The sequence below is a fragment of the Bufo gargarizans genome, chromosome 2 (genome assembly GCF_014858855.1).
Source record: "Bufo gargarizans isolate SCDJY-AF-19 chromosome 2, ASM1485885v1, whole genome shotgun sequence".
NCBI lineage: Eukaryota > Metazoa > Chordata > Amphibia > Anura > Bufonidae > Bufo > Bufo gargarizans.
This window is the reverse complement of record NC_058081.1, coordinates 329997980-330011440: the sequence shown is the minus strand read 5'-3', so window position 1 is coordinate 330011440 and position 13461 is coordinate 329997980. Positions and strand designations below refer to the sequence as shown.

At 41.9% G+C, this 13461-nt stretch overlaps 1 protein-coding gene across 1 annotated transcript in view; it reads left to right on the top strand.

The window, feature by feature from the left end:
- Positions 1–3004: 3004 nt before the first annotated feature.
- The window catches only part of OTOGL (otogelin like), a 198907-nt gene continuing 188450 nt past the window's right edge, over positions 3005–13461 (top strand). Inside the window, 5 exon segments of the mRNA XM_044277229.1 lie at positions 3005–3037; positions 4874–4937; positions 6866–6964; positions 9883–10037; positions 12002–12123. Coding sequence (XP_044133164.1) covers positions 3005–3037; positions 4874–4937; positions 6866–6964; positions 9883–10037; positions 12002–12123 — 473 coding nt within the window.

Genomic DNA, 13461 nt, shown 5'->3' with positions numbered 1-13461 from the left:
ATTATATACCCTTTTTGGGATAGATTTCAAAGAGCTCTGATATAGCAGGAACCACTAAATTATGAAATTGCTAAATTGGGAATTGTATTTCAACCCAGAACAAGAAATGTGCTTGAACGGACACTAAATAACTCGCCCAGCTACAGCACTAGGGACAGATTTAGCTGGATATAAATTTGAGGCCTAGTATTTAGGCGCTGGGTGACAGGTATGGGTTTAGTGACAGAATTAGACTTGGAAATACACAGTAGCGGGTGTGTGTGAAGTTATTCTGAATGACCCTATGTGCACCTTCAATATTATATACCCTTTTAGGGATAGATTTCAAATAGCTCTGATATAGCAGAAACCACTAAATTATGAAATTGCTAAATTGGGAATTGTACTTCAACCCAGAACAAAAAATGTGCTTTGACGGACACTAAATATCTTGCCCAGCAACAACAGTACAGCGGTGGGTAACGAGAGATTTAGAGGGAATTAAATTTGAGGCCTAGTATTTAGGCGCTGGGTCACCGGTATGGATTTAGTGACAGAATTAGACTTGGAAATACACAGTAGCGGGTGTGTGTGAAGTTATTCTGAATGACCCTATGTGCACCTTCAATATTATATACCCTTTTTGGGATAGATTTCAAATAGCTCTGATATAGCAGGAACCACTAAATTATGAAATTGCTAAATTGGGAATTGTACTTCAACCCAGAACAAAAAATGTGCTTTGACGGGCACTAAATAACTTTCCCAGCTACAACAGGACAACGGTAACGAGAGATTTAGAGGGATTTAAATTTGAGGCCTAGTATTTAGGCGCTGGGTGACAGGTATGGGTTTAGTGACAGAATTAGACTTGGAAATACACAGTAGCGGGTGTGTGTGAAGTTATTCTGAATGACCCTATGTGCACCTTCAATATTATATACCCTTTTTGGGATAGATTTCAAATAGCTCTGATATAGCAGAAACCACTAAATTATGAAATTGCTAAATTGGGAATTGTACTTCAACCCAGAACAAAAAATGTGCTTTGACGGACACTAAATATCTTGCCCAGCAACAACAGTACAGCGGTGGGTAACGAGAGATTTAGAGGGAATTAAATTTGAGGCCTAGTATTTAGGCGCTGGGTCACCGGTATGGATTTAGTGACAGAATTAGACTTGGAAATACACAGTAGCGGGTGTGTGTGAAGTTACTCTGAATGACCCTATGTGCACCTTCAATATTATATACCCTTTTTGGGATAGATTTCAAAGAGCTCTGATATAGCAGGAACCACTAAATTATGAAATTGCTAAATTGGGAATTGTATTTCAACCCAGAACAAGAAATGTGCTTGAACGGACACTAAATAACTCGCCCAGCTACAGCACTAGGGACAGATTTAGCTGGATATAAATTTGAGGCCTAGTATTTAGGCGCTGGGTGACCGGTATGGATTTAGTGACAGAATTAGACTGGGATATGGCCAAAAAATGAACAGACTATTGCTGGTTAAATGCACTTGGTGTGACAGCTTCACCCTGATGTAGGCTTTAGCCAAAAAACAACCACACCATTGAGGGTTAAATGCACTTGGTGACAGGCGCAGCTTGCCCCTGATTTTGTATATGGCCAAAAAATGAACAGACTATTGCTGGTTAAATGCACTTGGTGTGACAGCTTCACCCTGATGTAGGCTTTAGCCAAAAAACAACCACACCATTGAGGGTTAAATGCACTTGGTGACAGGCGCAGCTTGCCCCTGATTTTGTATATGGCCAAAAAATGAACAGACTATTGCTGGTTAAATGCACTTGGTGTGACAGCTTCACCCTGATGTAGGCTTTAGCCAAAAAACAACCACACCATTGAGGGTTAAATGCACTTGGTGACAGGCGCAGCTTGCCCCTGATTTTGTATATGGCCAAAAAATGAACAGACTATTGCTGGTTAAATGCACTTGGTGTGACAGCTTCACCCTGATGTAGGCTTTAGCCAAAAAACAACCACACCATTGAGGGTTAAATGCACTTGGTCGCAGCTTGTGCTGGCGCACCACAAGACACAAAATGGCCGCCGATCACCCCAGAAAAATGAGACTGACAAACGGTCTGTGCAGCCTAAAAACAGTGAGCAATTGAGGATCAGCAGCTCAATGATCCACAGCTGCAGATCGATCAGTTAATCAAGTCCTTTGGAGGAGTTAATCTGCCTAATCTCGCCCTACTGTCGCAGCCGCAACCTCTCCCTACGCTAATCAGAGCAGAGTGACGGGCGGCGCTATGTGACTCCAGCTTAAATAGAGGCTGGGTCACATGGTGCTCTGGCCAATCACAGCCATGCCAATAGTAGGCATGGCTGTGATGGCCTCTTGGGGCAAGTAGTATGACGCTTGTTGATTGGCTGCTTTGCAGCCTTTCAAAAAGCGCCAAGAAAGCGTCACAAAAGCGCGAAGAAAGCGACGAACACCGAACCCGAACCCGGACTTTTACGAAAATGTCCGGGTTCGGGTCCGTGTCACGGACACCCCAAAATTCGGTACGAACCCGAACTATACAGTTCGAGTTCGCTCATCCCTAGTTAAGATCAAAGCATATTCATGTCTTAGAATGGCCCAGTCAAAGTCAAGACCTAAATCCCATTGAAAATCTATGGGAATACTTGAAAATTGCAATTTACAGATCTTCTCCATCTAATCTGACTGGGCTTGAGCTATTTTGCAAAGAAGAATGGGCAACATTTTCAGCCTCTAGATGTACAAAGCAGGAAGAGACATACTCCAAAAGACTTGCAGCTGTAATTGCAGCAAAAGGCAGTCTTCCAAAGTTTTTGCTCAGGGGGGCTGAATACAAATGCATGCCAAAATTTCAGATTTTTATTAAAAATGTTAAAAACCATGTATCATTTTCTTTTCACTTCACACATACTTGCAACTTTGAATTGGTCTATGACATAAAATCCCAATAAAATGTATTTCAAGGCATTTGATACTGTGCCACATAAAAGGTTACACAAAATGAGAATGCGTGGACTGGGGAAAAATGTCTGTATGTGGGTAAGTAACTGGCTGAGTGATAGAAAACAGAGGGTGGTTATTAATGGTACACACTCAGATTGGGTCACTGTCACTAGTAAGGTACCACAGGGTTCAGTATTGGGTCCCATTCTCTTCAATATATTTATTAATGATCAAATGAGGCATAGATGCACATGATGAAAACATAGCTCTGCCACTTTTCAAGTCACTAGTTAGACCTCACTTGGGGTACTGTGTACAATTTTTGACACCTATGCACAAAAAAGACATAGCAGAGCTGGAGAGAGTTTAGAGGAAGGCAACTAAAGTAAGAAATGGAATGGGTAGGCTGCAGTACCCAGAAATATTATCAAAATTTGTGTAATTTAGGCGACTAAGGGGAGATCTAATAACCATGTATAAATATATAATGGGTCAGTACAGAGATCTGTCCCATCATCTATTTATCCCCAGGACTGTGACAGTGACGAGGGGAAATTCTCTGCATCTAGAGGAAATAAGGTTTCTACAGAAACATAGAAGAGGATTCTTTACTGTAAGAGCAGTGAGACTTTGGAACTGGAGGTGGTAATGGTGAATTCACAAAAAGAGTTCTAGAGGGGCCGGGATGTATTTCTGGAGTGTAATAATATTATAGGCTATAGCTACTAGAGAGGGGTCATTGATCCAGGGAGTTATTCTGATTGCCTGATTGGAGTCGGGAAGGAATTTTCCCGTAAAATGAGGATAATTGCCTTCCACCTCATGGGTATTTTGCCTCCCTCGAGATCAACTTTGCAAGATAACAGGCTAAACTGGATGGACGTATGTCTTTTGTCAGCCTTACAAACTATGTTACTATAACTAGAGAACTGTGGATGGCAGTGAGGAGGAAGTGAGAAAAACTAGAAACCTCTTTATAAGCAGCCGCCAAAATTCCTGTTTATATCAGTATCACGGAACATCATTACTATATTGAAATTGTAGAATATGAAATGAGTGGTCAGAATTAAAACTTAACATTTAATACGGTAATTTTAGAAAATAGGTCCCATGATAATTAAATACAAAACATAAACAGAAAGAAGCAACGCGGCGGTTTGCCACACAGGTAATAATAGTGCACAGATCCTAGTCATACATAGAGAGATAAGGTGCTCGGCGGCACCATAAAATAACCAGGTGGTCCTACCGCTCAGATGAGACGCTCCTTGAAACAACAATTGTCTAGCCGGCGTTGATAGATAAGCACACCGTTGCTAGCGGCAGTTGTAATGGCCCAGGGTAGTATGTAGTGCTGTATTTAATTATCATGGGACCTATTTTCTAAAATTACCGTATTAAATGTTAAGTTTTAATTCTGACCACTCATTTCATATTCTTCTGTTTGATTCAAGTGGTCTCCCATAATTATGTAATTTGTTACTATATTGAAATTGTACTAAATATGCTTCAAAACCACAGGCAGGGGCGTAACTACCATAGCGGCAAACCATGCGACTGCTATGGGGCCCAGGCCAAGAGGGGGCCCAGTCTTAGTTGGGATTATCTCCTCTTGTACTAGAGGTGAAAACTTGGGCACAACTCTACCCTCTAAAGGAACAACTTTAACAAACGAGGCAGTTGAAAAATGGCCCAAGGGTCTTTAAAAAAGGTTTAGGTAGAAACCCTTCTGTCCTGTGTGGGGGGTCTGGTTTGATCCTTGCTATGGGGCCCTTACTTCTCTATGTACATCACTGACCACAGGGCATAGGGCATGCCATATGAAGGTTTCATGTGTCTGTATGTTTTCTTCTTTTTTACATTTCTTGTTGCTTCCTACAAAATAAAAGTGCATTTTTGTGATTTTTGTATTAATATTTCATTATATCATAGGGAAATGGAAATCCATTCTCTGGAGCACCTAGGCTCCTTACTGAATCACACATTCCAAAGACAGGTAAGACATCTTACAAGTTTTATTGAATTGCATGTTTTATGTTTTGGTAAAGCACATATGTCTTGAGACAGAAGCAAATTAAAAAAGCCTATAGTATTCCCACCAAGGGCCAAACTAGTGACTGCTAAGAGATCCTATTATGTTGCTCCCAGTACTGGAGTAAGAGAACTATATGGTGAAAGTGAAGAGCACATTCAGGGACATTCAGGGAGACTTATTAAGACTGGTGTTTCATAAATCTGTCTTATTCCATACTTTTCCTGGAGTTAAATATATCAAATTTTTAAGAGGTAAATGCCTCCTAATACATTTGGTGTAACTTTGTCCTTATAGCATAAACTGAAATCTATGCCTGCTATGAACATTTGTAGATTTGCGCTAAAACTTCTGCCAATTTCTGGTGTAATTGATAGTACAGCTGTCAATCTGCTGGGGGTGTCCGCTCTTCCATCAAACTCAGCCCATATCCCCTTTGAAAAGTTTTGAGAGAAAGGAAAAGTCCAAATTACAGTGCAAATACTCATATTTGTAACTTTTCTACACAATAAGAGCGCATAAAACCATTAATAAATTCCCTCCATTGGGAGAACTGTCAGGTACTTTCAAACTATGTTGCAGAGAGCACTTATGAAGATGCCAACGGACTGACAGCAGGTCACAATGCTTTTCCTAGATGTTATTCTCATCTGGGTAGCTAGACAAGAGAGATAAAGAAGACAATGCTTTTTGGACAATATAGTTGTGCAAAGATGGAGTTTAAGTGAGTCTGTCAGGAGTTCTAACCATGCTAAGATGCTGACAAATATACCTTTTATGGAGCTGTTCTCATCATGATTAGGGTGAATATGAACTTTTAGTCTGCTTTTGCTCTCTCAAGTGCCTAGGAGGTGGAGCATTGAGTTGCTTTACTGCCCCTCCCCTCTGCTCTGAGTGACATCTGTAGCATCCAACCAGGAAACTATTACAGTATAGAGGAGGGGCTATAAAGCAGCTAAGTCCACATCCCTGGGCACTCGAGGGAGTGGAACATGGCAGATTAAAAACATTATATTTTCACTACTGATAATAAACTCCACAGCCCTACCTAGTGCTGTCAGCAGTTTAGCATGGTTAAGTGCTGATCGACTCCTTTTAAAATGCACCTAATAGATGATACTCTACGAGACTGGGCAGGCAATTCTAGGTTTTATATACAACACTACAGTAGAGCCAGAACCCCTTTTTCAAAGGGCCTTATATAGTGGCAGATCCAAAATCAATTTCACATGACCATAATTTACTCATAGAAATTCAATTGCGTCTTCTACTTTTGATAGCTATATTCCTAGTTGGGTTGACTAATGGTTTTTATATTTCTATCGACTTTATCAGCAAGTTATCAGTGAAGACACTTTGTATAACTCTTTAATCCCTGGAAATAGCCATTAAAGGGGTTTACTGGGATATTTATATTGATGACCTATCCTCAAGATAGGTCATCAATATCAGATCGGCGGGGGTCCGACAACCCTGCCGATCAGCTGGTTGAAGAGACGGTCGGGCAACGTGCCAGCACAGCCGTCCCTTCATTGTTTACCTGCTCATTATCGAAATCGCAGGGGTTAGCAGGTGTAATTACAAGAAGCTGTAACATTCACTTCAATGGCATGGCTCGTTCCTATACAAGTGTATACTACAGAGCTGTCCCATAGAAGTGAATGGGACAGCTTGTAATTACACCTGCTCACCTCTGCGATGTCGATGGCAAGCAGCTAAACAATAAAGGGAAGGTTGCCCTGGTATGGCGCGTCCTTCTCTTCAACCAACTGATTGGCCGTGGTCTGACACCCAGCAGCAAGATCTGATATTGATGACCTATTCTGAGGATATGTCATCAATAAAAATATCCAGGACAAATCCCTTTAAAGGATTTTTACCCTTATTTCTAGATTCTTGCCCACAAGGGTGTCTTAATGGAGCACTTTGTACAGAAACTGGTTCATGTGATTGTGAGACCTTTCAGGCACGAGGAGACAGATGCCAATATGGTATGGTATAGTAATTTTGTTTTATGTTGAGAGATCACTTCATCTGTAATTGCTCTGTTTTATTATACATTAGTTTGCCTTCAAAGCACTTCTTACTTAAAGGGTTTCTACCACCAGATTTGGCCCTATTTAGCTGACTCACACTAGCGATGTGCTAGTGTCAGCAGTCCATAACAGTGTTCTTACTTATCATCTGTCTGCTGCTGTTCACCTTAAAAACGTACTTTTATAGATATGCTAATGAGCACCTAGAGGGCTCCGTCCACTAACCATTTCAGCCGCCCATTGCGTCCCTCCAGCCCGCCCCGCTCCTGTTGATTGACTTAAAACTTCTCAGTATCTCGTACCAATTCCCGCGCCTGCGCCGTGCGCTTCTGTATTCGGCGCAGGCGCAGTGAGTGAATGCCGCGCTCCTGGTGCCGGCTTCATCACTGTAACGTAGTTGGCGCAGGCGCAGTGAGGAAGCCGGCTCCGGGAGAATACAGAAGTGCACGGCGCAGGCGCGGGAATTGGTACGAGATACTGAGAAGTTTCAAGTCAATCAAGGAGCGGGGCGGGCTGGAGGGACGCGATGGGCGGCTGAAATGGTTAGTGGACGGAGCCCTCTAGGTGCTAATGATGCCCACATAGCACCTAGAGGCTCATTAGCATATCTATAAAAGTACGTTTTTAAGGTGAACGGCAGCAGACAGATGATAAGTAAGAACACTGTTATGGACTGCTGACACTAGCACATCACTAGTGTCAGTCAGCTAAATAGGGCCAAATCTGGTGGTAGAAACCCTTTAAAACATAGAGGCAGATTTATGAAACGGTCCTGGTTTCCCATAGCAACCATTCACAGCACAGTTTCATATTTTAAGAACACTATAAGAAACACACTCTATGCTATGATTGGTTGCTATTGGAAACAAAGTTTCTTTTAGACAATTTCATAAATCTGCCTGATTCTGCCTAAACAGGCATACTGGTTGGCCACTTCTATCAATATAGTCTTGATGAAAAAGTTAGGCTACTTTCACTCCAGCGTTAGGAGACATCTGGAACTTTCCAGCTTTGCCAGATCTAGAGAACTCTTGCAGGCTATTCTATGCCGGAACAGCCTGACGGATGTCTCTAATGTTGGTGTGAAACTAGCCTTATGTTATTGCCCTTAGCAACCAAAGCTCACTTTTCTTTCAGGTTTTTCTTTTAAGTCCACTGGAAAAATAAATGTGGATTATTTGCTGTACATGATTGGTTGCTGTGAGCATGATTGGTTGCTGTGAGCAAATATGTTATGTTTTGGATAAAATGTATTTTATTGGTATTTTATGTGATAGACCAACACAAAGTAGTAAGTATGTGTGAAGTGAAAAAAAATTATACATGGTTTTCAAAATTGTTAGTAAATAAAAATCAAAAAAGTGTGGCATGCCTTTGTATTCTGCCCCCTGTACTCTGATACCCCTAAATAAAATCTAGTGTGACTAACTACGTTCAGGAGTCACCTAATTAGTAAATACAGTCCACCTGTGTGCAATTTATTCTCAGTATAACTACAGCTGTTCTGTGAAGGCCCTGTGATCAAACAACATCATGAAAAACAAGGAACACACCAGACAGGTCAGGAATAAAGTTGTGAAGCAGTGCAAAGCAGGGTAAGTTTATAAAAAATATGCCAAGCTATGAACATCTCATGGATCACTGTTCAATCCATTATTCAAAAATGGAAGGGGTATAGCATAACTGCAAACTACCAAGATATGGCGATCCACCAAAACTGACAGACCGGTAAAAAGAGCACTAGTTAGAAAAGCAGCCAGGAGGCCCATGGTCACTCTGGAGGAGCTTCAGAGAGCCACAGCTCAGGTGGGAGAATGTGTCCACAGGACAACTATTAGTCGTGTACTCCACAAATCTGGCCTTTATGGAGGAGTGGCAAGATTAAAACCATTTTTGAAAGCAAGCCATAAGAAGTCTCGTTTGCTGTTTGCCAAAACCCATGTAGGGGACAGCAAATGTGGAAGAAGGTGCTCTGGCCTAAATGCAAAACACTATGTGTGGCGGAAAGCTAACACTGCACATCACCCTGAACACACCATCCCCACAGTGAAATATGGTGGTGGCAGCATCATGATGTAGAGATGCTTTTCTTCAGCAGGGACAGGGTAGTTGGCCAGAGTTGATGGGAAGATGGATGGAGCTAAATACAGGCCAATCCTGGAGGAAAATCTGGTAGAGGCTGCAAAAGACTTGAGACTGGGGTGGAGGTTCACCTTCCAACAGGAAAACGAGCCTAAACATACAGCCAGAGCTACAAAGCACATTCATATGTTAGAATGTCCCAGTCAAAGTCCAGACCTAAATCCCATTGAAAATCTGTGGTAAGACTTAAAAATTGCTGTTCACCGACGCTCTCCATCCAATCTGATTGAGCTTTAGCTATTTTGCAAAGAAAAATGGGCAAACATTTTTGCCTCTAGATGTGCAAAGCTGGAAGAGACATATCCCAAAAGACTTGCAGCTGTAATTGCAGTGAAAGGTGGTCCTAAAAAGTATTGGCTCAGGGAGGGCTGACTACAAATGCATACCACACTTTCCAAATTTTAATTTATTAAAATTTTGAAAACCATCATTATCATTTTTCCCCCCACTCACACACACTTGCTACTTTGTGTTGGTCTATCACATAAAATCACAATAAAATACATTTAAGTTTGTGGGTGTAACTTTTTCAAGGCACTGTATTCCTGGAGCATTTGTATCATTAAAGATATTGAGAAAAAATGAAACAGGTCCCTGGGGTTCACCTGTTATAACTGCTCCAGGCTCAGAAAATACACAGCAACGTGCTCCATATGGGGCCTAAATCATATTTTTTTTACATTAATACAAATAAATATTGTGGAAAAGCATATATTATAATGTATTTTCAGTGCCAAATACTGGGAAAGAGAGAGATGCAATCTGCAGAAGCTGGGGTCAATACAACTTTGAAACTTTTGATGGCATCTACTTTTACTTCCCGGGAAACTGTTCATACATATTTGCCAGAGACTGCAGCAACTCAGTGCCTTTGTATACTATATGGGTAAGTACACTTGGCTGCATAAGGAGAAATGCAAATATTAAATTGGCAATTTACAGTGTATTATATGTAATGAATACTACTGCAGAAAGCCTGCCGTCTCAAGCTGCCAGCAGATTAATAGCCTTGACTTGTATCAAATCTACTAATTGATCCATGTGCTTTCCACATCCATATGCCCGTTCAGCAAAAAGACAGAATGTGTCTTATACTTGTCTGCAACCTGGCTGTGAAAGATGATCATTTGTGATTATTGCTGTAATTGTAATCGCAGCTTTTTATTTGTTGTAAGCATTAGGCCCCATTCACACAACTATATGTATTTTGTTGTCCGCAAAATGGGGATCATCAAAAAATACAGATGACGTCCATTTGACATCCATGTTACATCCATTTTTTTTGCAGATCCATTGTAACAATGCCTATTTTTGTCCGTGGACAAGTTGTATCTTTTTTGCGGGGCTGCGGAACGGACATACGGATGCGAATAGCACACGCTGTGTTGTCTGCATTTTTTGCGGCCCCATTGAAATGAATGGGTCCGTATGCAAAAAATGCAGATTGGATGTGGACCAAAAATACGGTGGAAACCATTATGAACCTTGGAGACTATTATGAACTCATCCGCAGCTTTTTCTGTGAACTGTTAAGCAGGGTTTGCAAAAGTAAAATATTGATCACCTATCCTCTGGATAAATAATCAATATCTGATCGCTTACAGTCCATCTCTTGGAACCTCTATTGTTTGAAAAGGCAATGACACTCCATTGAGAGCTGCAGCCTCTTCCTAGGCCAGTGACGTCATGTTCGGCAGTCACATACGCGCCTATGTGCAGCTAAGTCCCATTCGAATGAATGGCTTGGGCTGCAATACCAAGAACAGCCACTATAGAATGTATGGCACTGTGAGAAGGCTGCAGCTCTTATCTGAGCACAGCGACCATAGATGTAGCAGTCTCAATTGAGACCATTCCCCTAAAACTTCGGGGCCCAGCATGGGTGGCATGATGACGTGATCATCATTGCACCTCCTGAGCGGGGAACATTACAGCTCAGGAAACAGGCTGGAAGAGGCCTGTGCCACATCACTGGCAGCTGCATGGAGGTAAGTATTTGAGTTTATTATTTTTTACTTGGAGCCAGACTGTTGAGCCACCATGCAGGGGAGCACTATGGGGACGCTATGGGGACATTGGCTCTACTGGTGGCTCTAAGAGGGAGCATTTTTTGTACTGGCATACAGAAGGAGACATTTTTTGTACTGGCACACATTTTAAAGGGGCATTTTTTTTGCACTGGCACACATAAGGGATATTTTTTGCACTGGCGCACATTATAAGGAGAATCATTACTACTGGGGGACTATGGGGAACATGATTACTAGTATGGGCACTATGGGGACATTATTACTTCCGGGGAACAACGGGGGACATTCCTATTATTGGATGCACTGTTAATGCTAAGTGCACTCTGGCAGATAATTATTTCTGTAGGTTGGACTTTGGGGAACACTATTACTGTGATGGGCACCCTGGCACAGTATCAGCTTAGCACAATTATTTTTGAGGGACATTATGTTTACACTGTTAGTGGCATGGAGGGTGCTATTTACATTTTTGCCTCAGGCAGCAGAAAGGCTAGGTGCAACCCTGAACCTGGCCACAAAGCAGTGAGGGAAGTGGGGCCCAAGCTGAACTCTTGCATCAGGGCTCATGAGCCTTTAGCTATAGCTTTCAAACAGCTGACCGACACGGGTGCAGGGAGTCAGACCGCCATGATCTGATATTTATAACCTATCCTGACAATAAGTCATCAATATTGTACTCCCAGGAAAACCCCTTTAAATGATTATTGCTGTTACAATAATCTGTGTGCATATTCTTATGTCTTCATGTATGTGTGTCGGTAATAACTAATAATAATATTCATTGAAAAAGTAATTTACTTTCTCTTCTGGGTTTTGTAAGGTTCACAATAGTCCTAAGTGTGAGGGATCTGTGTATGCCTGTCCACGTTCCATCAGTATGTTTTTCTCAAGCCAAGAGGAGATCACCGTTACGGGTTATGAAGTGAAGAAAGGAGGTGTGAGGTAAGATGAACTCACTGTATTCTTTCATTCTGATTCATTATAAAAAAGAAGAAAAAGATGATGGTTATCCACAATCATAGATTTTCTGTGTATACTAAATGAGAGAATTAAATTGGTTGATTTGACAAATTTACAGTATTTATAGTTGTCACATAAAGGGCATCTGTCAGTAGATCTGTACCTATGACACTGGTGACCTGTTACATGTGCACTTGGCAGCTGAAGACATCTGTGTTGGTCCCATGTTCATATGTGCCTGCATTACTGAGAAAAATGATGTTCTAATACATGCAAATGAGCCTCTAGGAACAACGGGGCGATGATGTTACACCTAGAGGCTCTGCTCTCTCTGCAACTGCTGCGCCCTCTGCACTTTGAGAAGGCCAAGCGTAATGACGTTTTCACTGCCTGGCCCTGTCAATCAAAGTGCAGAGGGTATGGCGGTTGCAGACAGAGCAGAGCCTCTAGGAGTAAGGCCTCATGCACATGACCGTTCCGTTTTTTGCGGTCCCATTGAAGTGAATAGGTCCGCACCCGAGCCGCAAAAACTGCAGCTAGGATGCGGACCAGAACAGATGCCTTCAGCTGCCAAGCACAAATGTAACAGTTTCATAGGTACAACTTTGCTGGCAGATGCCCCTTAAAGATCTGACAAAGTATGCATGATGTAGTACAGCCAGAAATATTTTAAGTAAATTTGCACATTGTAGGTATTTAACTGCTTAGTGGATTCTGTGTAGATTTTCTACCTCCATGCTTCCTGAGGGGTGGGCTCTTCCTGTGGTGATGTCAGAGCTGTGCTGCGTGTTCTGAGCCAATCAGATGTCTCCCTGCTGCTCTCCTCTCTCTTACACATTTGTCGGAGGCAGGGGGAAGAGCATGACCCACTCTCCCCTCTCACAGCATGTTCCCACACAAACACTGGGGAAGGAAGAGGTACTGTACTACTGCAGCTGCATCCCCCTCCTCCCAGCCTAGCTCCTCTGTATCCCTGAAAGCAGAGGCATATGTCTCATTCCAGCTTTTATGTATTACAATGTACTAAATTTATACAAACGCAAATTATAATTTTATGTAACCTCTCATTTAGATTGAGTTTGAAAAAGTCAGATTCATTTCAGTAAGTGTACTGCCTGCTTTCTCAGCCAAGCAGGTCCTCCTCTTTGGTCCTAGCTAAGTGCTTATTCAGGCTGGAACTGAAGACCTGAGTAATCTGAGACGATGAGATAATGACTCTATGAAAGGCTGTAGCTTTCAGGCACTGTATCCTAGCAACCTGTCCGTCTATTTTTTTTATTTTTTTATTGAACGGGGTTTGGATTGGGAAGGAAAAAAAAC